Source organism: Equus asinus, chromosome 24 (assembly GCF_041296235.1).
Source record: "Equus asinus isolate D_3611 breed Donkey chromosome 24, EquAss-T2T_v2, whole genome shotgun sequence".
Taxonomy (NCBI): Eukaryota; Metazoa; Chordata; class Mammalia; order Perissodactyla; family Equidae; genus Equus; species Equus asinus.
In genome coordinates, this window is record NC_091813.1 from 56465894 (window position 1) to 56488070 (window position 22177).

The following is a 22177-nucleotide window of genomic DNA, read 5'->3' on the forward strand; positions in this document are numbered from 1 at the left end:
ACTACAGCCCAAGCCTACACCTGACTGCAATCACATGAGATACGCAAGTGAAAACTGCCCATTGGATCCCTCCTGAATTCCTGACCCTCTAAATCAGAAGCAAAGTAAAATCAGATGTTGTTTTATACCACTAAGTGTTGGAGTAGTGTGTACACATTAACAGTACGTGACACAGTCAGCTAATAAACAGAAAATATTGCGCTATATGTAATATACCTTCTCCAGTAGAGCTGTATAGATAACGGAGAAATGATGAATTCTACTTTTAAAATTGGGAAGATTTTCACTGAGAGGATGCCGTTTATGTTTAGGCTCCTAAGTTGACTAGAATTTCACTAGTCAGGAAATGCCAATTTAACAGTATAACAAGGTGTAGGATATAAATCATATTTTTAAAAAGCTGAGGATCAGATAAAAAAAAGAATTCCTGGCATTCTTACTTAGTTTACAGAAGGACAATCTGCCATCAATTGAGATATAAAATGTAGGGAGCAGAGGTCCTTGGAGGAAGATGTTATCTTTGTTTTGAATGTATTGTGCTTCGTACTTCAACAAGGCACTCAAAAAGGAAATATCTAGCGGGCAGTTGGAAAAACGGGTGAAGTGCAGATTATATGCAAGTGCTGCAGAAGCAAAGCAACGTGCAGTCTCATTTATAAATGGAAACGATCAATACAACCAATAACATGATTATTTAAATGCCCCAAAGTTTATTTGCTTTGTTCACACAGATTGACTTGATTTAGTGAATAAACTAAGTATACAAAAGCAAAATAAATCAGAAAGTTAAAAATTATTTTCTCAATAATACATGCAAATTAGATAATGCAAACCTAGATAATGCTTACCTGTGTGTTTCAAAATCAATCTCACATAATTTACCTATGTTGATATCTCATTCAATATTGGTGGTAATAACGCTAATTTTATAAATTTTGATGAGCCATTGCCAGATGTTTAAAATTGAGCAACACACACAGACTGTGATCAAAATAGCTATGCAAGTCAAGTTTTAAATAATTTATCTGGATAAAAACTATTCATTTTAAGAGAAAAATATTCAATTTCAACAAATCCAGGAATTTTTTTAAGTTAAGGGCCTGAATATATCTAACCAAGAAAAATAAATAGAAAATAGCATTTGCTTTTTCTTCTAACATTGTGTAGCAGATATGTTTCCTTCTACAAAAATTTCTTTTTTTAGAAAGACAAAAGACTGAAATAATGGACAATGTTGTAACAGGGGAAATTGGCACTAGAGTTCTTCCCTGGCACAAACATAAATATTTTGAGCCCCAAACAACGTGTTTAAAGGAAATAATAGTAATTAATAATACCCTTGATCTTTATTACTCCTCATTCTGAATTATTAAGTTCAATATTGGTTTATTATTAGTGACATTAGGATATCAACATAAATGTTTCTGTTGGAGCATCCTGTCTTGATGCCAAGGTCAAGCTAGATTGCAAAAAAGAAACTTAAATTGGAAGATTTAAAACTATCTTAACAGAACCATCAGGCAGTTCAGCCTCCTGGCTGTGTAAAAAACCCAACAGAATTCTTCACCTTTCTTACCCAGCTAGCTCTGCTGAAATGCTCAGAAATATCATTTCAAAAACTGTCTTTCTTACTTCTTTTGTAGATATAAGATGCCTCCTGATTTGAGATATTTTTTTCATGAGCATAATGAGTAAAATCAAAGTATGAAACTTTTTGGATTTTTCTTATGATGGAAAGAATAATTTTAAAGAACCATACAGAGAGCCCTATCCAAAGTTCAATGATAACCTGAAAGTTTCCCAGAGAATGACGATTACTGTACATCACACAGCATCAAAAATATTAAAATTGTTTCATAACATCTCTATTGCTTCTTAAAGTGATACTGCATTGTTCCTATGGTTATTTTGATTAATTGCATAAATTTTTAATATTTAATATGTGAATGCCCTAAAGGCAACTGTCATTGTTTTATGTTCATTTGGACATAATTTTCGATAATTAGGGATATTTTTAAAAGGTATTTTATAGCATTTTGATATATTTTTCAAACTCCAAAACATAAATATTACAAATGAATACAGAGAAAAGTATTCTCAAGTGGTCTACATGGTTTTAAATATTGTGCTTGCAATTCTTACGAGGGAAAATATAATATATTGACGTTTTATGTTATATTAATTTTGAATGTTCCTCAAAAGATGTTGTCAGAGTTTAATTTTACTTAGGACACTGTCCATTAACGTTGTAATTAAGCATGACTTGGTTGGGAAGCCATCTTTAACTTTCTCTTTGTCCTGATGATACATTTCATCATCCCCTATTTTACGAGCTAAAGAATTTGGCACACGTATTTCTAACATTGTAAATATTTTTGTCTAAATATCTGCTTAAAAAATCCTTAATTTAAAACATTTCCAATTCAATTTTAGTTATTTGTTGGTGTTTTTTATAACCTGGGAACCTTCATTGTATTTATTCCTTAGTCTTTATCTTTTATTTAAAAAGAATATAATTTTGCAACCTATATTATCTATCTTTAACTGGACAGCCTAATTAAATAGCATTACACATTAATAATCAGAATTCTGAAGTGTACCCTGGTGGGGTGGATTTTAGTTTAACTCTGCCCAGCTCTTTCAGAAAAATCATCAATATGCAATAATTTAAAAAATAAAATGAGCACTCCCTTATATATTTGGGAGCTGAGATGAACTAGGACATCCTAGGCATAGAGTTAGCTTTTAAGCCCTAAATATCCTACAAAAGATTTTGTTTTTCAAAAAAAGTTTATTAGCCATGAAATTTTCCTCATGTAATCATGTTCAACCTAAAATGTCCAAATTCCCATGTTTGTTTCAAGAATAAAACTTTATTACAAGACTGTAATTTCTTTGAGGGCAGGCAAAGCTAGGCCTTGTTCATTCTTGTATTCACATATAATAATGAAGTGTAATTTTGTATGATTAGGCTATAAACTGAATGTTTGTGTTCCCCAGAAATTTACATGTTGAAGCCTAATACTCAATATGATGGTATTTTGAGGTGGGGCCTTTGGGGGGTGATTAGGTCATGAGGGTGGAGCCCTCATAGGTAAGATTAGAGCCTTTATAAGAAGAGACATGAGAGAAACCATCTCTCTCTCTCTCTTCCTTATCAAGATATAGTAAGAAGGCAGCTGTCTGCAAACCAAGAAGAGGCCCCTCACCAAGAATGATATTGGCTGGCACCTTGCTTTTGGACATCCCAGCCTCCAAAACTCTGAGGAACACATTTCTACTGTTTAAGCCACCCAGTCCATGATATTTTTGTTATAGCAGCCTGAGCTGACAAAGGCAGATCTCTTTAAATCCTAGTCCATTCCAGTGAGGTAGGTATATCTAGATCTTATCAATGTGAAAGAGGAGCCAAGACAGGTAAATAACTTGCCCAAAGTCACAGCTACTAAATTGTACTGGCAAACTTGAACCCAGACCATCAAACTAAAGAGTTAGAGCTAAACTATTATAGTAAGCTCTGGAAGCACAGTGGATTATAAAGTAGATAGCATCACGGATGGCCCCTAAAGTGAACAGTGAGCATGTGTGCATCCCCACATCACATCAATGTTCTTCATAACTGCCAGTCTACTATAGCCTTCCACATACTTCTTCCAAAGCAGGGACCGTGTAGTCTGGCACATACTAGGAACTTAGTAACTATTTGTTGACTAAATTAATAAATTTGCCACATTTTGTGCTGATTCCATTTTATAAGGAAATTTACTTGGGGATCTTTTCACAAAAGCTGAATAATCATTATAATCATTCTTTGTGGTTATTTCCCAACTTTGCAACCCCAGCCTGATTAAAGTATCAAAGTGAAAATGAAATTGCCAATATTTGACAGTTTTCATGGATGAAAAATAAATGATGTATATAGTTCAACCTAATATTTAGCTATCATATCTAAGAAATTTTTGATGGTCAATTTCCAATGTTGAATAATCTCACACATCTATTTTTGTATACTGATTTCAATTAATTTTTTGTGATAATCTCTAATCATGTATTCATTTTAAACATAATACATTCTATTTTTTACTATGATCATATTCATTATACATATTCTTTATTGTCTTTTGAATTTCTCTCAAATTGAAATCCTCTTCTACAAACACATTTATGTGGGATCTTGGGATTAGTCTCATTATAGTCTAAGTGTCCTATGTAAAACATTTTACGGGATGATACATGTAGAAAATTTGAGGGAATATAATTGAATATAAGAAAAAGATTAACTCAAAAATTATTAATATAGTAAAAAGTAAATAGAGTTTTTTATAAATCCTTATGTTATTCTTGGTACGGAATCTCAAAATATAGTACTTTGAAATTCACCTAGTGGACTCATTCTTTGAGATTTTCACACATTTTTTTAAAATTTATGAACTTTTAATAATTTTTAGAGCAGATTAAGCTTTACAGCAAAACCGAATGAAAAGTACAGAGAGTTCTCACATATATCCTCCCCTAACACACACAGCCTCCCCCATCATAAACATCCCTCACTAATGTGGTACATTCGTTACAACTGATGAACCAATATTGGTACATTATTATCAAAGTCCACAGTTTATATTAGGGTTCAGTCTTGGTTTTGTTCATTCTATGGATTTTGACAAATGTATAATGACATACATCCACCATTACGGTATGATACAGAATAGTTTCACTGCCCAAAAAATGCCCTGTGCTCCACCTATTCACCCCTCCCTCCCCCCAAATCCCTGGCAAGCACTGAACTTTTCACTATCTCCATGATTTTGTCTGCACCAGAATGTCATGTAGCTGGAGTTATATAATATGTAGACTTTTCAGATTGGCTTCTTTCACTTAGAATTTAAGTTTCTTCTATGTCTTTTTGTGGCTTGATAGCTCCTGCATTTTTAGCACCAAATAAAAATTCCATTGCCTGAATGTACCAGTTTCTTTATCTATTTACCTATTGAAGAATGTATTTGTTCGTTCCAAGTTTTAGCAACTGTGAATAAAGCTGGCATAAACACTTGTGTGCAGAACACGAGTAGATATAAGTTTTCAACTCATTTGGGTAAATACCAAGGAGCATGATTGCTAGATCGTATGGTAAGAGTATATTTAGTTTTGTAAGAAACCACCAAACTGTCTCCCAAAGTGGATGTACCATTTTGCGTTCCCTCCAGCACTGCATGAGACTTCCTGTTGCTCTGCACCCTCCCCAACATTTGATGTTGTCAATGGATTGGATTTTAGCCATTCTAGTAGGTGTGTAGTGGTATCTCATTGTTTTAATTTGCAATTTCCTAATGATGTATGATTTTGAGCATCTTTTCATATGCTTCTTTTCCATGTCTATATCTTCTTTGGTAAGGTATCTGTTCAGTTCTTTTGCTAATTTGTAAAATGGGTTGTTCATTTTCCTATTGCTGAGTTTTAAGTGTTCTTCATGTATTTTGGATAACAGTCCTTTACCAGATATGTATTTTACAAATATTTTCTCCCATTCTGTGTCGTCTTCAAATATTCTTAGTATTTTGCAGAGCAGAAGATTTTAATTTTAATGAAGTCCAACTTCTCAATTTTATATTCATGGATTGTGCTTTTCGTGTTGTATCTAAAAGTCATCACCAAACCCAAGACCCCTAGATTTTCTCTTAAGTTGTCTTTTAAGAGTTCTATAGCTTTATGTTGTACATTTAAGTCTATGATCCACTTTAAGTTAAATTTTTGAGAAGGGTGCAGGCGCTATATCCATATATATATATATATATATATATTCTTGCTTGTGGATGTCCAGTTGTTTTAGCACCAGTTGTCTTTTGTCTTGATAGTACTTGTTGAGAAGACTATCCTTTCTCCATTAATAGCTTTTACTCCTCTGTCAAAGATCAGTTGGCAACATTTTTGTGGGTTTATTTCTGGCCTCTTTATTCTGTTCCATCAATCTGTTTGTCTGTTCTTTCACCAGTATCATACTGTGTTGATTACTATAGCTTTACAGTAAATCTTGAAGTCCAGTAGTGTCAGTCCTCCAACTTTGTTCTTCTCCTTTAATATTGTCTTGGCTATTCTGGGTCTTTTCTTCTTTTATATAAACTTTAGAATCAGTTTGTCAATATCCACAATATCATTTTGTCAATATTTTGGAAGAACTGACATCTTAACAATTTTGAGTCTGCCTTCTCATGAACATGGAATATCTCTCAATTATTTAGCTCTGTTATTTCTTTCACTAGATTTTTGTGGTTTTCCTCATATAGGTCTTATACATATTTTGTTAGATTTATATATACTTATTTCCCTTTTTTTAGTGCTAATGTAAACGATATCACATTTTTAATTTTGTTCATTCAAACTTTTCATTCCTGGTATATAGGAGAGCAATTGACCTTTGCATATTAACTTTGTGTCTTGCAACCTTGCTATAATCACTGATTAGTTTAGGAGGATTTTCTTGATTCGTTGGGATTTTCTGCGTAGACGGTCACATCATACATGGAGAAAGGCAGTTTTATTTCTTCCTTCCCAATTGGTATACCTTTCATTTCCTTTTCTTGTCTTATTGCATTAACTAGTACTCACAGTACAACGTTGAATCAGTGTGATGAGGGGAGACATCCTTGCTGTGTTCCTTATCTTAGTGGGAAAGTTTCTAGTTTCTCATCATTAACTATGATGTTAGCTGTAGATTTCTTTGTAGATGTTGTTTATCAAGTTGAGGAAGTTCCTCTCTATTCCTAACTTACTGAGAGTTTTTATTATGAATGGTTGTTAGATTTTGTCAAAGGATTTTCTGCATCTGTTGATATGACTTGTTACTTCTTTAGCTTGTTGATGTGAGAGATTACATTAACTTATTTTCCAATGTTGAACCAGGCTTGCATATCTAAAATAAATCCTACTTGGTCAGAGTGTATAATTTTTTATATGTTGTTTGATTTGATTTGCTAATATTTTCAATTTCCCTGAAAGTTTTTAAAAATCTTCACTCTAATAGTACTTTAAGCTTTGTGATGGTTTTGAGCATGTAGAAGAAAGTTGAGGTCTAAGACTCTCAAAAAGGGTTTTGTTGGAGTAAAACAAAAGCTAATGTCATTTCAACAAACTAGAAATTGTTCTTCTTACAGTGCTTACCAGTGTGACAAAGTGATCCCCCTGCAAAACAAGATCACCCAGGTCTAAGTTCCTTCACTTGAGAAAGATATTTAAAAGAAGGATACATTTTTGTATTTTAAAAAGATAAACTTGATCTATTCAATAAATATTTATTCAGTGTTTCTTTTGCACTCAGAACTTGAAAAAGTAAGATGGCTGTATGGAGTTCAGTCTCTGCTGGAATGCATCCACATAGACAGATTAAGTACGATGATAGAGACACATAGACAGGGCTCTGGGCCCATAGCATAAAATTGACAGACTCTACCTGATAGAGTGAGATAAGACCTCACAGAAGCATTGGAATTTATGGTGGATTCTGAAATTGGGTATAAAGTTTGCCATACGAGAAGAATTGCAAAGACTTCTCCAAGATCAGGAACAACACAAACAAACCCAGAGTGTAAAAATTCATGTGGCTGGATCTCTGGATATACAAAATAGGGGAGAAGCAGTGAGCGAAGGCTGGAAAGTCACATTGAGGACTGGTGGTGAAGGATCCTGTAGTACCCTACTAAAGAATTTAAATTGATATCCTTCCTGTGATGAGGAGTGTTTAAAGATCCTAAATATGAACATTTTTTCTGTCATTGTGTCAATGTAACTAACAAAGTTTTGCTCCTAAGAGAATACGATGCATACCAAACTAACTGACAATACCTAGAATGTCATTATCATTTTGTTTGGACATAGTCCCAAACTGAAACCACAAGTCAGCCTCAGTTGTGTTATCCACATTTTCCTCTCTCCAGAGACAATATCTTCTTCTGTTTCATTTTCTATAGTTTCTTTGTGTGTGTGTGTGTCATGGGCATAATTTCTACATCATGTGTTTTATTATTACTGATTCTTATGGCTAAATTAATATTTAGAAAATCCTCCTGTCATATAATTGGACACTCAATAACATGCTTTACTCCAGAGATATACTTTTTGTAATTTATGTGTATATTTTGATATTTAAGTGAAGTAAGCACTTCAATTATTATAATTACGTTTTTGTAGATTTATATAATATTCCAAAATATTTTCAATTTAGAATCTTAATGTGACTTTCCCATTTATATTCTGCACGTACTTTACTTGCAATCAGAAAATTATGTCTATTCTTCAGCATATGAGGCAAAGTGAAAATGTCTCAGACATGGGAGACTTTTCTTACAAAGGAGAATTAGACAATGTTAGGACTCGAAAGTCCCCTAGAGATTGCATAATAAAATAATATTGGCTTATAAAAGAGGCTTTATAAGGCAAGTAACTAGCCTAATATCACAGAATAAATTACCAGAAGGGCTAGACTAAGCCCTAAGTTTTAGTTTGAGATAGCTCTGTACTGTATTGTTCAAGAAGGTTAATATTTCCAATCATCGTTGGCTTTCATCAGTTATTTTTTTTTCAAAAACCAATAATACAAGTGCTAACTTCAAGAATTGTTCACCACGATTTTTATTGCCAAGACTTTTGATGAGAATATAGATGCTTTGTATGGGTTTCTGACCTAAGATCTCTCGTTTCTTATATAAAAATCAAGTGAAATGAAACCAAATCTTCGCAAGTCATAATAATGAAGGTATTTTTATTCCTAGTTTAATTAGCAGTTCTAATGGTGAAATTAGAACAAAATTTGCATCTTCCTTGAGTGTTTTCCTACCTAGCATATTTCCTGATGTGTTTCTCTCTTGGTTTTCTTTCTTTTTTCCTTATTTTATTTATTTACTTATTTTACTGGGTGACATTGGTTTACTATATAAATTTCAAGTGTGCATGACTATATTTCAATTCCTGTGCAGACCACATCATATTCACCACCCAAAGTCTAATTACGACCTGTCACCAGACACATGTACCCTTTTACCTCTTTTGTCCTTCTCCCTTGCCCCTTCCCCTCTGGTATCCACCAATCTAGTCTCTGGATCTATGTGTTTATTATTGTTGTTGCTTTATCTTCCTCATATGAGTGAAATCATATGGTATTTGGTTTTCTCTGTCTGATATTTTTTGCTTAGCATAATGCCCTCAGGATCCATCCAGCTGTCACAAATGGCAAGAGTTCATCTTTTTTTATGGCTGAGTCGTATTTCATTGTATATACATATATCACTTCTGCTTTATGCATTCATCTATTGATGAGTATGTAGGTTGTTACTAAGTCTTGGTTATTGTGAATAATCTTACAATGAGCATAGGGGTTTAAATATCTTTTAGAATTAGTGTTTTTATTTTCTTTGGATAAATACTCAGAAGTGGAACAGCTGGAACATACGACAGTTCTATTGTTAATTTTTTGAGAAATCTCCATGCTGTTTTCCGTAGTGACTGCACCAGTTTACATTCCTACCAGCAATGTATGAAGGTTCCGTGTTCTCTACATCCTCTCCAAAACTTGTTATTTCTTGTCATTTTAATAACAGCCATTATGACAGGTGTGTAGTGATATCTCATTGTAGTTTTGATTTGCATTTCCCTAATAATTAGTGATGTTGAACATGTTTTCATGTGTCTGTTGGCCATCTGTATATCTTCTTTGGAAAAATATCTGTTCAGAAACTTTTTAAAATTGAGTTGTTTCTTTTTTGTTGTTGATTTGAATGAGTTATTTATATATTTCGGATAATAACCCCTTATCAGATATAGGATTTGTAAATATCTTCTCCAAATTGGTTGCCTTTTCATTTTGTTGATGGTTTTCTTTGCTGTGCAGAATATTTTTAGTTTGACGTAGTCCTATTTGTTTATTTTTTTCTCTTCTTTCCCTTGCCTGCGAAGAAATGATATTCAAAAGATACTGCTAAGACCAATGTTGAAAAGCATACTACCTATGTTTTCTTCTAGGAGTTTTATGCTTTCAGGTGTTACATTAAAGTCTTTAATCCACTTTGAGTTAATTTTTGTGGAGGGTGTAAGATAATGGTCTACTTTCACTTTTTTGCATGTGGCTGTTCAGTTTTGTCAACACTACTTGTTGAAAAGCCTTTATTCATTGTATGTTCTTGGCTCCTTTGTCAAAAATTAGCTGTCATAGATGTGTGGGTTTATTCTTGCTCTCTCAGTTCTCTTCCACTGATTTGTGTGTCTGTTTTTATGCCGGTATCTTGCTGTTTTGATTATTATAGTTTTGAAGTATATTTTGAATTCTGGGATTGTGATACTTCCAGCCTCCTTTTTTTTTTTCAAGATTGTTTTGGCTATTTGCTGTCTTTTCTTGTCCCATATAAATTCTAGGACTGTGTTTTATTTCCATGAAAAATGTTCTTGAGACTTTGATAGGGATTGCTTTAATCTGCAAATTTCTTTAGGAAGTATGGACATTTGGGCTATGTTAATTCTTCCAATCCGTTAGCACAGACTGTCATTTCCTTTCTTTGTGTCTTCTTTGATTTCTTTCAACAATGTTTTATAGTTTTCAGTGTACAGGTTTTTCACCTGCTTGGTTAAGTTTATTCCTGGATAATTTAATCTTTTTGTTGTGATTGTAAATGGAATTATATTCTTGATTTCTCTTTCTGCTATTTCACTGTTAGTGTATAGAAACATTAATGATTTTTGTTTGTCGATTTTCTACCCTGCACCTTCACTGTATCTGCTTATTATTTCGAATAGTTTTTTGGTGGATTCTTTATGGTTTTCTATATGTAAAATCATGTCATCTGCAAATAGTGACTGTTTTACTTCTTCCTTTCCAATTTGGACCCCTTTTATTTCTTTTTCTTGCCTAATTGCCCTGGCTAAAACTTCCAATGCTACATTAAGTAAGAATGGTGGAAGTGGGCATCTTTGTCTTGTTCCTGTTCCCAGAGGAATAGCTTTCAGTTTTTTACCATTGAGTATGATGTTAGCTCTGGGTTTGACATATATTGCCTTCATTTTCTTGAGTTACTTTCCTTCTATACCCATTTTATTGAGAGGTTTTTCTTTTTATCATAAATGGATGCTGTATCTTGTTGAATGCTTTCTCTGCATCTACTGAGATAATCGTGTGATTTTCATTCTTCATTTTGTAATGTGATGTCTCACATCGATTGATTTGCAGATGTTGAACCATTCTTGTATCCTTGGAATAAATCTCATTTGATCATGGTGTATGATTCTTTTAATGTATTGTTATATCCAATTTGCTAATATTTTGTTGAAGATTTTTTGCATCGATGTTCTTCAGTGATATTGGCCCATAATTTTCTTTTTTTATGTTGTCCTTGTCTGGTTTTGGTATCGGAATTATGTTGGCCTTTTAAAATGAGTGAGGAACTGTTCCATCATCTTCAATTTTTTTGGAAGAGTTGAATGTTTGGTAGAATTCACTGGGGAAGCCATCTGGTCCTGGACTTTTGTTTTAGGGGAGTTTTTTTTATTACTGCTTCAATCTCCTCAGTCTATTCAGATTCTCTATCTCTTCTTGATTCAGTTTTGGAAGGTATATAATTTTAAGAATTTATGTATTTCTTCTAGATTCTCCAATTTGATGGCATATAGCTTTTCATAGTATTCTCTTATAATCATTTGTATTTCTATGGTATCCATTGTAATTTCTCCTCTTTTGTTTCTGATGAAGAAACTTTTTAAACTTATATTTTGCCATTGCATAACACACAAGAAGATCGGAATTGAATTTTCAGTTTTTTAAGAGCTGCTTCTCAATTAGCTTATCATCCTCATTCTGTGAAAAATCTGGACAGTAATATTAAGTTGCGAGTAAATTTTATGTAGAATGTTGATATAATTTTCATGTTCATTCCCAAAATTATTTGCCTAAAATGTGCAATTTAATTTACAATGAGAGGAAAGTAACAATGCATTTTTATGTAAGGCTGATGATTTCAGGTGATTTCTATAATTTGACTTCTAGAGAACGAAGCTTAAATTCCACTAATTTGTTCCAGGATATGATAACAATTAATTTTAAGCAATTGTATTCAAGATAATGTATGCCAATTCTCTTTTTTTCCTAAACAGGTCCTTAGTAGAAAATCAATTTGTAAATGAAAGAAAAAAGTCAATCAAAAGGAAAAAGATTTCTCAGAAAACAGCCATTGTTCTGGTCACTCAGTTCTGTAACATAGTAGCTGTAATATACTTTCTGTTAAAAATTCCTAAGGAAAACAAGAACAAACCCATATGTGGCTTCAGGATAATAACAGGAGTGGAAGTAAATATTAATAGAGAAAAGAAATAATCAGCAGCTTAATGTTCCTGTGCTTGTAAGAAGATGCTTTCTTGGTGTGTTATATGGTAAACACTCCAATGCATTTCTGCAGTCTTTTATATAATGGAGTGTAAAATGTCACAGGAACAAAGAAAGTTGATTTTTCTCTCTGCAGAACAAAATTTTAGTCTTCATCTATCTATATTAAATACTTAAAAAATGTTTTTACATGCCAAATCCTGGTGATGGTGATCAAAATTCTATATGAGCAAAAATAAGATTTGTAAGGAATTTTCATTTTGAAGAGAATGAAAGTGGCCTATTACAAATTTAAGAATGTCTTAAAGAACCATCGACCTGGAATTAAGATGTAAATAATGATCGAACACACACACTTTACATTGCTTTAGAATTATTAAATTATATAAAGTACTGCCAAAAGAAATCTGAAGAGTGTTGTCACTAAATCCATAGATCATATGACACATTTCTTCATATTGACAATTAGATGTGACTGGCCTCTAAGAAATGGTTTATAATTGCATTCTACTAATTTTACATGAAGATTGTTGGACATTAAATTAAGACAAAGTTTAAGAATTATAAGAGATGAAGTAAGAGCACAGATTTGATGTAAAACGTTTGTCGTTTGTAAGAACCTAAAAGATCAATAAAATTTCCAATGAGAAACTCCTTTGTTGAATCATGGAAGGAGTAGAATGCAGGAAGAGTAGGAGTGACACATAGAGGAAGGTTCCTGGGGTAATCTTACAGTTTTAGTGTGTTTCTCCATGAAATAGCCAAAGTCTCTAAGAAAAGGAAGGAAAAAGATATGCACAGAGGCCACATTAGGCAGAGAAGTGGTTCATTTTCATAATTGAAAGGCAGAATATTTGCATGGGAAGAGGAATTGGGGCATTAAAATTAACTGTGTGACCTCTACTTGCCTATAGTATATCCTGCATAAAATGAGTGACCCAGTCATACGTTCACTTATTGAAGAAAATCGATCATTAATAACAAAGAGCCATTAACTTTTGAGAGAAAGTTACAGTATGATTGCAGGTCTCATAGCATCACCTCCAAATCTCATCAACATCATTGGCACACATTGCTCCCTCATTGGGGATGGTCTTTAGCATTGAATGGCATTCTTACCAATAAATGTTTGAATACATGATTCTGAATACATGAACCAAACTTTTCACGGCAGGAGGAGGCACCCTGCAAGAGATCAATGTAACAATACAAACTTCTTTTGAATGTGTTGTTCTGCAGTCACAGGTAAAATTTAGAACTGTCTGTTTATTAAAGGGATGAGGGGAACGGAAAGGAATATGATGGGAAAGGAAGAACTAAAAAGGAATTCCCCATAAAAAGGAGATAAAATAATTGTGAGAACATTCTAAGAGTATTAAATAAAAGAAGAGGAAGAAGAAGTGAATGTGTTATGCAAGCAAGTGAGATAGTGGAGAATTGCTAAAAGTTCTCTTGAAAATAAATAAAATGTATAAATAAGCAGAGTGCCCCCTTTTTCGCATGTTGCATGGGCTCCATATGTAGACCATCTCCTCTCAGACGCTCTCTCCATGCTCCTCACACCCTTTCCCCAGCGCCTAGTCTGTTGTGGGCGCTCAATAAATATTAAACAACCAAAACACAAACTATTATCAAAAAGTTTGGAATTCACAGGAATCAATAGTATTGTTATTATCATTTAACATTTATTGAGGGTCAACAGCATGACTTAGTCCACAAGGCCAAGTAGGTTATTTTATAATCACATATTAAGCAAATAATTAAATACAATTTGTATTAACTAAACTTTCAGTTTTACTCCATTGACCTTAAGTGTAAAATTGTTTCTCTTTCTTTTGTAATGTTGACACACCACGGAATATAAACATTCATTTTTTAAAAAATAAATAAGTTTCTCTCAGGGAATAATCATTACTCTTAGGTGTTGTTAACATTCACGTGAAAGTATTGGATAAATCTGCAGTAAGTACACATAACAGATTCTAAATAGGTCAGTGCAGGTACAAAGAATAGAAGAATCTGCAAAGGAGGATGAGGACAGTGACAAATATACAAAGCACATAATAGCATTTGAGTTTCAACAGCTGTTGTCACAATTTAAAACACTAATACAATTATGTAGGGTACCATTGTTTACAAAGTAGCACCAAAGGCAAAGAAAGACAGAAACTCTGCAGATGGACACAACTTAGCATGCTTATGAATTTAGAAACATTTTTTAATTTAAGGCAATATTGAATTTTTTATTACAGGAAATGAACTGCATTTGATATATTTATGATCCACATGCTCCAATTTTACCCTTAATAAAATTATTACTAATTGCGTTCAAATTTATTCTTGCTGGTTAATAGGCACTCAAATTCTATTTAATCATTTTTCATGAATATTTTTCTGTCATGTTTTTACTTAACTGGATTTTGAAGTGATTTTTAATTGTCAAGAGGATGGGAAACTATACTTAATATTTCCATAATGAAACTTTCAGTTTAACTTTGGGATACTGAAGTATCCGTAAGGATTCAAGTTTATAAAATTTGTTTATATTTAGCATTTGAATCTCAGAATCTTAGAAATGAAAGTCTTTCTAGACTAGCCTCCTTTAAAGAAGAAATAGCCCTGATGTATTTCTGATGTAAGGTACACACTATTTAAAAACTTGGTTGAAGAGAAATTTTTTACCTTTGGAAGGAGTAGGAAATCATCTAATTCAGCTCCATAATTATAAAACTAAGAAAAGCTAGGATAAGGCCTAAGCTTTCTGTATGGGCAATTGTTTTACTTTCTCTTCCATTTTAAATTTTTTTAAGAATTCACAATATAGTAGTTGCAATTACTAAAATTTCATATTTTCAATATCTTTACCCAGATGATGACTGCACGTGTAGTTTCGTCTATGTAAAGAACATTATCTACAAAGATCATAACAATAATGATGTAATTAATGAATAACAGATATTTATTACTTTTCCTTTACTATTTCCACTTTAAAATGGAGGTAACTGAAGAATTTAATCATTTATCCTTGTGAGTCTGAAATATTTGGCAAGCTTCACCATTGAACATCACATTTGATTTACTAAAATATTCTCTTAATTGCACAGTATTTAGAGGCACAGTTCATTAAAGTCTGGATCACCTAATATTCCTTTCTGCAATAATTCTTCTATGTTTTCATTCACCCCACAAATGTTTATTGAACATTTACTGTATGCCAGCACTGTTACAGGCTCTTAGAACAGACTCTTAAAGAAAGTCTCAAGTGGTGTCATGCACACGTGTGAATGAAAGAAAAGGGAAGATGATTTGTGAGTGAATTACTTTGTCACTGTTTTCTTCACCTTTTCACTGATGGATGTAAGCCACTTTAAAGGAAGGAAATTAAAAGCAGGGAGATGCTGGGACTCCAATCTACATCGGACTTTTAAAGTTGATTGTCTTGACTCGTCTCCTTCCCTGCCTCGGTAAGTAACAAGCCACTGGATACTTCCATAGAGTGACTGTTTTTCTCCTCTGGTTAGTAACAAGCAAATATTACTAAATATTTTCTTCTGAGAGAAAGCATGATTGAAAAAGAGAGAGGGAAATGGGATTTGGGAGGGCAGGTCGATTTTGAAAAGGAATTTTCTTTCTCGGTAGAGAAAGAAAATTACAGTAAATATGAGAAATTAAATATCAACAAATGAATAAATTAAGCTTAATGAAATGCATTCTACTCTTTCCAGATATAATATAAAAATATTTAAAGATGAATTCTCTTACTGTAGCATGTGTCGTAGTGTTTTCTCTTTGGCATTCCTTGGCTGTCGCTATAAGGATAGCAAGGTTTATTGTGGAGACATTTGTATGTCTCCATGCTTGTAGGAAATTTCGTTCTAAACAAGGAGGAATAGTTAATGGGGTATGTGTGTGTGTGTGCACGTGTGTGTGTAGGAATTTGTAAAGACTAGAATACAAAAAATTCTAGTCTAGCCAATGTCAGATCTTTGCTTCATGAGAATAACTGAAAAACACATGATTCATCATGAATTAGAGGTAAAATGGAGTTACATTTTTGGACTTTGGCAGAAGTTAGATTCACTAAATTTCTACTTCTTTTATGATATGAGATCTAGTTTACTAAAATTACGTTAACATAAAATTCATTCCACCCTTCACTATATGAATTTCCCATAATGTAAAGTTTAGTGTAAGCTATGTATCCCAGGTATAATTATAATGCAGACTAAGTCCGGAGGTTCAATATATACAATTTTACATAGATCATGAAGTGTATTTGAAATCTATTAAGAATTATGAAAATCATAATTTCTCCCTAGTACAGTCTACAAGTTCAAACGTAAATGAATGAAAATGTCTTTATAAACTATTTAATTGTACTTCAATGCATTATGAACTAGTTTTAGATTATTTGTACTTCGGAAGATAACTGAAAACTACATAAGAGAAATATACTGTAGTCTTAAAGCATCATCTTATGAATAAATACTAGAATACTATGATAAAATCTGTAGAATGTCATTGATTTATTCTCACATAAACTCCTTGCTTTATTAAAATCACAAAATATTTTTCATATCAATTATCAGTCATAGATGTACCATCACAAAAAACACACCAGTTATCCAAATACACTATTTTTCTTGATTTTTATAGTTGAAAAATATGAGGCCATTGCTTTACAATATTTAAAACTGAAATGATTTACTAAGTCAATATAATAAAGCCATTGAAAGAACCTCATTTTTTACATAAGCCAAGAGCTGAAGATTTCAAAACATAAAAGATTTTTTTTTTTTTGAGGAAGATTAGCCTTGAGCTAACATCTGCTGCTAATCCTCCTCTTTTTGCTGAGGAAGACTGGCCCTGAGCTAACATCCCTGCCCATCTTCCTCTACTTTATATGTGGGACGCCTACCACAGCATGGCTTGCCAAGTGGTGCCATGTCCACGCCCAGGATCCGAACTGGCAAACCCTGGGCCGCCAAAGTAGAAAGAGAGAACTTAACCACTGCACCACTGGGCCGGCCCCATAAGAAGTATTTTTAATAAGAAAAGAGAATTATAAAATCATGTGAAGGAGTAAGTTCATGTCACTAAGAGCCATTTCCAGTCTCCTATGTACTAGAGGAAACGTTACAGAATTAATGAAACTGACACTAACATGCAGGTGAGAAGAAATAAACAACCTTTGCTTAAGTCAGTTATCTGTTAGGTACTGCTATTAGTGTGGGCATTTTATATTCTAGTCAATCTTCTCTTAATACCCTGTGGCTACAAAAGCAATCTGCAATGCCATAAGATGAGTAATCAACTCCTTTTACACTGGGGGGGGAGAAAAATTATGAAGCCTAGTGAAGTCAAAGTGCTTTACAGTTTATCTCACCTATATCGAAGCTGATTTTATAAGGAAAAATGCCTTAGTAAATACTATATACTTATCGAGGAATTTATAATTCTCTATATCCTTTCATGTATGTTTTCTCGTTTGAGCTCCGCATCTTGTCAAATAGGCAAATGAGATACAATGAACTCCATTTTTCGAAGAAGAAATTTAGGCTCAGAACCTTGCCTAAGTGAACAACTTGAAATTGGGATCCAGTGCTCTTACGCACCTACTTTACATTTCAGAGACTAAGTACCCATTTCAAAAAGAAGTTGACAGAAACATTCTACTGAATTCTAAAATTCCAGGTAGTAGTCCACAGAAGCCAAAATAAACTTGAAAACTTTTCCAATCTGATTTTTATTTTGAAAAGCCCAAGGAAACAAATCCTTGACTAATTTTTTAATATAATGGAATCCTTAACCTTAGTTTACTTATCTGAAATGTGAAGGATTGAAGGATTTTCTTGATATATTTATATCAAAAATTCTAAATTTCTGACATTAAGAATTAAATTGCATCTCAAATTTAAGAGGGGAAATTATTTTGACTTCATTCTTGACAAAATTATTGCTAGTTCTGATTTTACCTATTTATTGTAAGTAATAAATATTATAACATTATAATATATAAAAAGCCAATGCAGGGACAACAATTAAAATCATTAGCACTCTGAGCTCTAACAGAAGTTAATATTTTAACTCTATTGTGCTGTAGCACTATTTTAAAGCATATTCTGGAGTGATATATTATATAGCTACATAAGTCAAAATAAAATGCATTATCTATAGCATTATGATTTATAACATTGAAATTTCAGACCACTTGGGAGAATTGTTTGCTGAAGTCATAATAGAAACTCAAAAACTTAGTTGCACTGTTGTTTTTTCGCCTTTGTTTTAACTTTCACGTGTTACTGTTCAGGCAATAGAAACTGATTTTGGATAAATAGAATTGCATCATCTTTAGTCTTTAAACTATGATCAGTCTGGTGGTGTTAAAACCGCAAATCAAACAGAAAAAGTGTCTGCCAGTTGCCCCAGGTCATTTCCTTACTCCCAACAATCTTCAGCATTTCTCCTGATATAATTAAGCAGTCTGTGGAGTTTTCCTGCTCTGAATTTATACTCAAAGTTTAGTTAAACAAAAGAAAAAAAGCCCAGATTGCTGCCTCACATTCTCCCTGGCACCAAAAAACAAGCCAGGACAGCGATAGAGAGCAACAGATTGAAAGGTTCTTATCTTCCGCCTGTCTGAATCCAGTGCTTTCTCCTCATGTTGTTGTCTTTCTAAAGAAGATAATGTCAACCTCCTTCATTTTTTTTTACCTTGCTCCACTGTCTTGGTTGCTTTCTCTTCCTTCTTTCCAGGTGCAGCTGCAAAGCAGAGATAAGGTTTAAATAAAAGTTCCAGATGGAAGTGCTGCTTCTGCTCACAAAAGCATTTTGTGACTCACTCAATGACAAATATTTCTTCTAAACAAGCTATTTTAAAGCTTTTTCAACTTTTCTCATTTGTCTATAATTCAATTGAAACCTATCTAATCTTAAAGAATTAGAGAAAAGAGAAATAATCCCTTGCCTTTTTCTTACTAGCTTTTCCACACTCTTTTCTACTTTATTCCTTTATACTCCACCCTGATAAACAAGCTCCACAGAGAATTGCACTTGACAGGATGTGATTAATCGACTTACATTCCAGGTTATTGCTGGAGTCATTTAGTGTCTTGAAAATGTCAACTAGATGCTCCTTTAAATTCAAGCTTAATATAGCTTAATCAACTGAAAGGACAGTGTAGTCACACTTGAGATTCATGTAAATCTTAAATGAAGTCATCTCAAATCACAAGAAACCAAAAGAGAAATGAGACTATTGTTCAGGTTCTGTTTCCCCTGAACTACGCTCTCTCTGAGATTTATTTCTGTCAGTGGAGTATTCACTGTTACCCGTTTATACATCAAGGCAGTAGAAATGATTCACACAAAATCACTGTAGCCCACGGAAATAACTGATTAGAGTAAGGATCTTCAGAGGACACTAGCATCTATTAGATGAAGGATGAATGGGGATTGAATATTGCGATCACACCCAAGCATCACCCACAAGAGTCGCAAGGAGGAAAAATGCAACTTTGAAATGAAGAAATGTGGTTGTCCCCAACTTAACCCATTGATGAAACCTAGAACCATTCATTCTTAACAGGACTTCCAGACATTCTGTGCTTCCCAATGACATGCAGTGTGATGATGTCTACAGTATCATCTCTGAAGTATTCTTGCCAAAGTATCATACTGGAATCCGGTTAAGTCAAAGATTTAGCTTTTGGTTTAAAGAAAAACAGAATATAAAGAACATAATAAATAATATTCTGAAGAAACAATTAGAGCAATCAAAAATGCCTGCAGTGTAACTGACTATGATCTTTTCAGAAAGTTAATGTCGCAAATCAGAGAATGAGAGAGAGGAAAGAGCAACTTTTTTACAGAAAACTTGCTAAATTCACTCATTGGTTATAATAGTTCATTGTTGATTCTTTTTAATTTTTCAAGTAGATAATTTTGCCTGTGAATAATGTTTTATTTCTTACTTTTCTATTCTTGTACTTATTATTTCTTCTTCTCACCTTAGTGCAGTTGCCAGGATATCCAGTACAATGTGTAATAGAAGTGGTGATAGCAGACATCCTTGTCTTGTTCCAATTCTCTGAAAAATCTTTCCAGTTTTCTCTATTGAGTATGAAATTTGCTAATGATTTGTATATATCTTTCAAATTAAGGAAGTGTCTTTCTACTCTAATGATGAATTATATCAAATGCATCTACTATGATGAATATAATTTCCCTTTATTCTATTATTCTGGTTAATTACATTGATTAATATTTTTGAAGCTGCATTCTTGAAATAAAATCAACTTGGTTGCATTTTGTCTTTCGCAAATATTATCAGACTTGATCTATTGCTATTTTGTTTAGGTCTATGACTCTACATTCACAAGAGAACTTAGCCTGTTGTTTCCTTTCTTTTTTGGGTCTTGTTAGGTTTTGTAATCAAAGTTATTCTAGCTCCACAAAATGAGTGAATGTTTCTCTTTTTCCATTCCTGAAAGTTTTGATGCAAGATTGGTGTTAATTTTTCCTTAAATGTTTGAAAGAATTCACTTGGGAAGCCAACTGACTAGAATGTTTTCTGGGGAAAAGTTATAATTATGGATCCAAAATACAAATTCTATTAAAATTTCAATTTTTTTTGAAAATGTTTCTGTTTTTTGTTGTCTGTAGGATTTGTAATGATGCTCCCTTTTTATTGTCTTATATTGCTGTGTTATGCTTTCTCTCTTTTTTCTTGATAAGTTTTCATAAGGGTCTATCGATTTTGTCAGTTTTTTGTGAGGAATATTGGCACAGATTTTATGTGAGATGCCGCCACAGTGTGGCTTGATGAGTGGTGCTAGGTCCGTGCCTGGGATCTAAAACTGCAAACCCTGGGCTGCTGAAGTGGAGCATGTGAACTTAACCACTATGCCACCAGGCTAGACTCTATCAATTTTTATAAAGAATCTAATTTTGACTTTGTAGCTTTCCTTATTGTACTATTTAATGTCTATTTCACTGGCTTCTGGTCTTACATTTTCTATTTCACTTCCTTCTACTTTCTTTGAGCTTCATTTAAAATTTAATTTAAATTAAAAAATATATTTGCTTCCTAGATATTTTGATTTTCAGCCTTTATTCTTCACTAATGAATATTTTTAGAGTAGATTTCACTCTAAACATTGTTTAGCTGTATCCCAAGTTTCAATGCAATGTTTACATCATACATTAGTTCATATATTTCCACAATTCCACCGTCCTTTTTTCTTTGATTCATGGGATATTTAAAAATGTATTGCTAACATTTCTCACAGAACCAAGCATTGTTTAAGACATAGTAAGCTGTTGATATATATTTAATTGGTGATTAAATGTATTAATTGACAAATGAGACATATTGATAATTGATATTCTGAGTTGAGAAAGGAAAGAGATCAGTGTTGTTAGCGGTTTTCCTAGAAGAGGAAGGATTTTAGGTGTAGCCAATAAGATGCAAAGAAAGGCAAAGAAGCAGGAAAGCCTTAGGTGTACCTAGAGGAAAGTGAATAAGTTTAGATGGAGCAGAGGTTCTCACAGAGGAGATATAAGATACTCTAAAAATGGAAGATGAGGGGCTGGTCTGGTGACATAGTTGTTAAGTTCGTGTGCTCAGCTTTGGTGGCCCAGAGTTTGCAGGTTGGGATTTTGGGCACGGACATGGCACGGACATGGCACCGCATGGCACGCCATGCTGTGGTAGACGTCCCACGTATAAAGTGGAGGAAGACAGGCATGGATGTTAGTTCAGGGCTGGGCTTCCTCAGCAAAAAGAGGAGGACTGGCAGTAGTTAGCTCAGGGATAATCTT

At 33.2% G+C, this 22177-nt stretch overlaps 1 protein-coding gene across 18 annotated transcripts in view; it reads right to left on the bottom strand.

Annotated features, from left to right (window-relative positions):
- TRDN (triadin) overlaps positions 1 to 22177 on the bottom strand; it is a 387867-nt gene that overhangs the window by 106587 nt on the left and 259103 nt on the right. For all 18 annotated transcript variants that reach the window (XR_011497622.1, XR_011497621.1, XM_070496108.1 and 15 more), the window contains one exon: positions 19070 to 19117. Coding sequence is in view for 16 of the 18 variants with exons in the window: in XM_070496108.1 (XP_070352209.1) it covers positions 19070 to 19117 (48 nt within the window). In the remaining 2 variants the exon portion in view is untranslated. The remainder of the gene's footprint in view (positions 1 to 19069; positions 19118 to 22177) is intronic.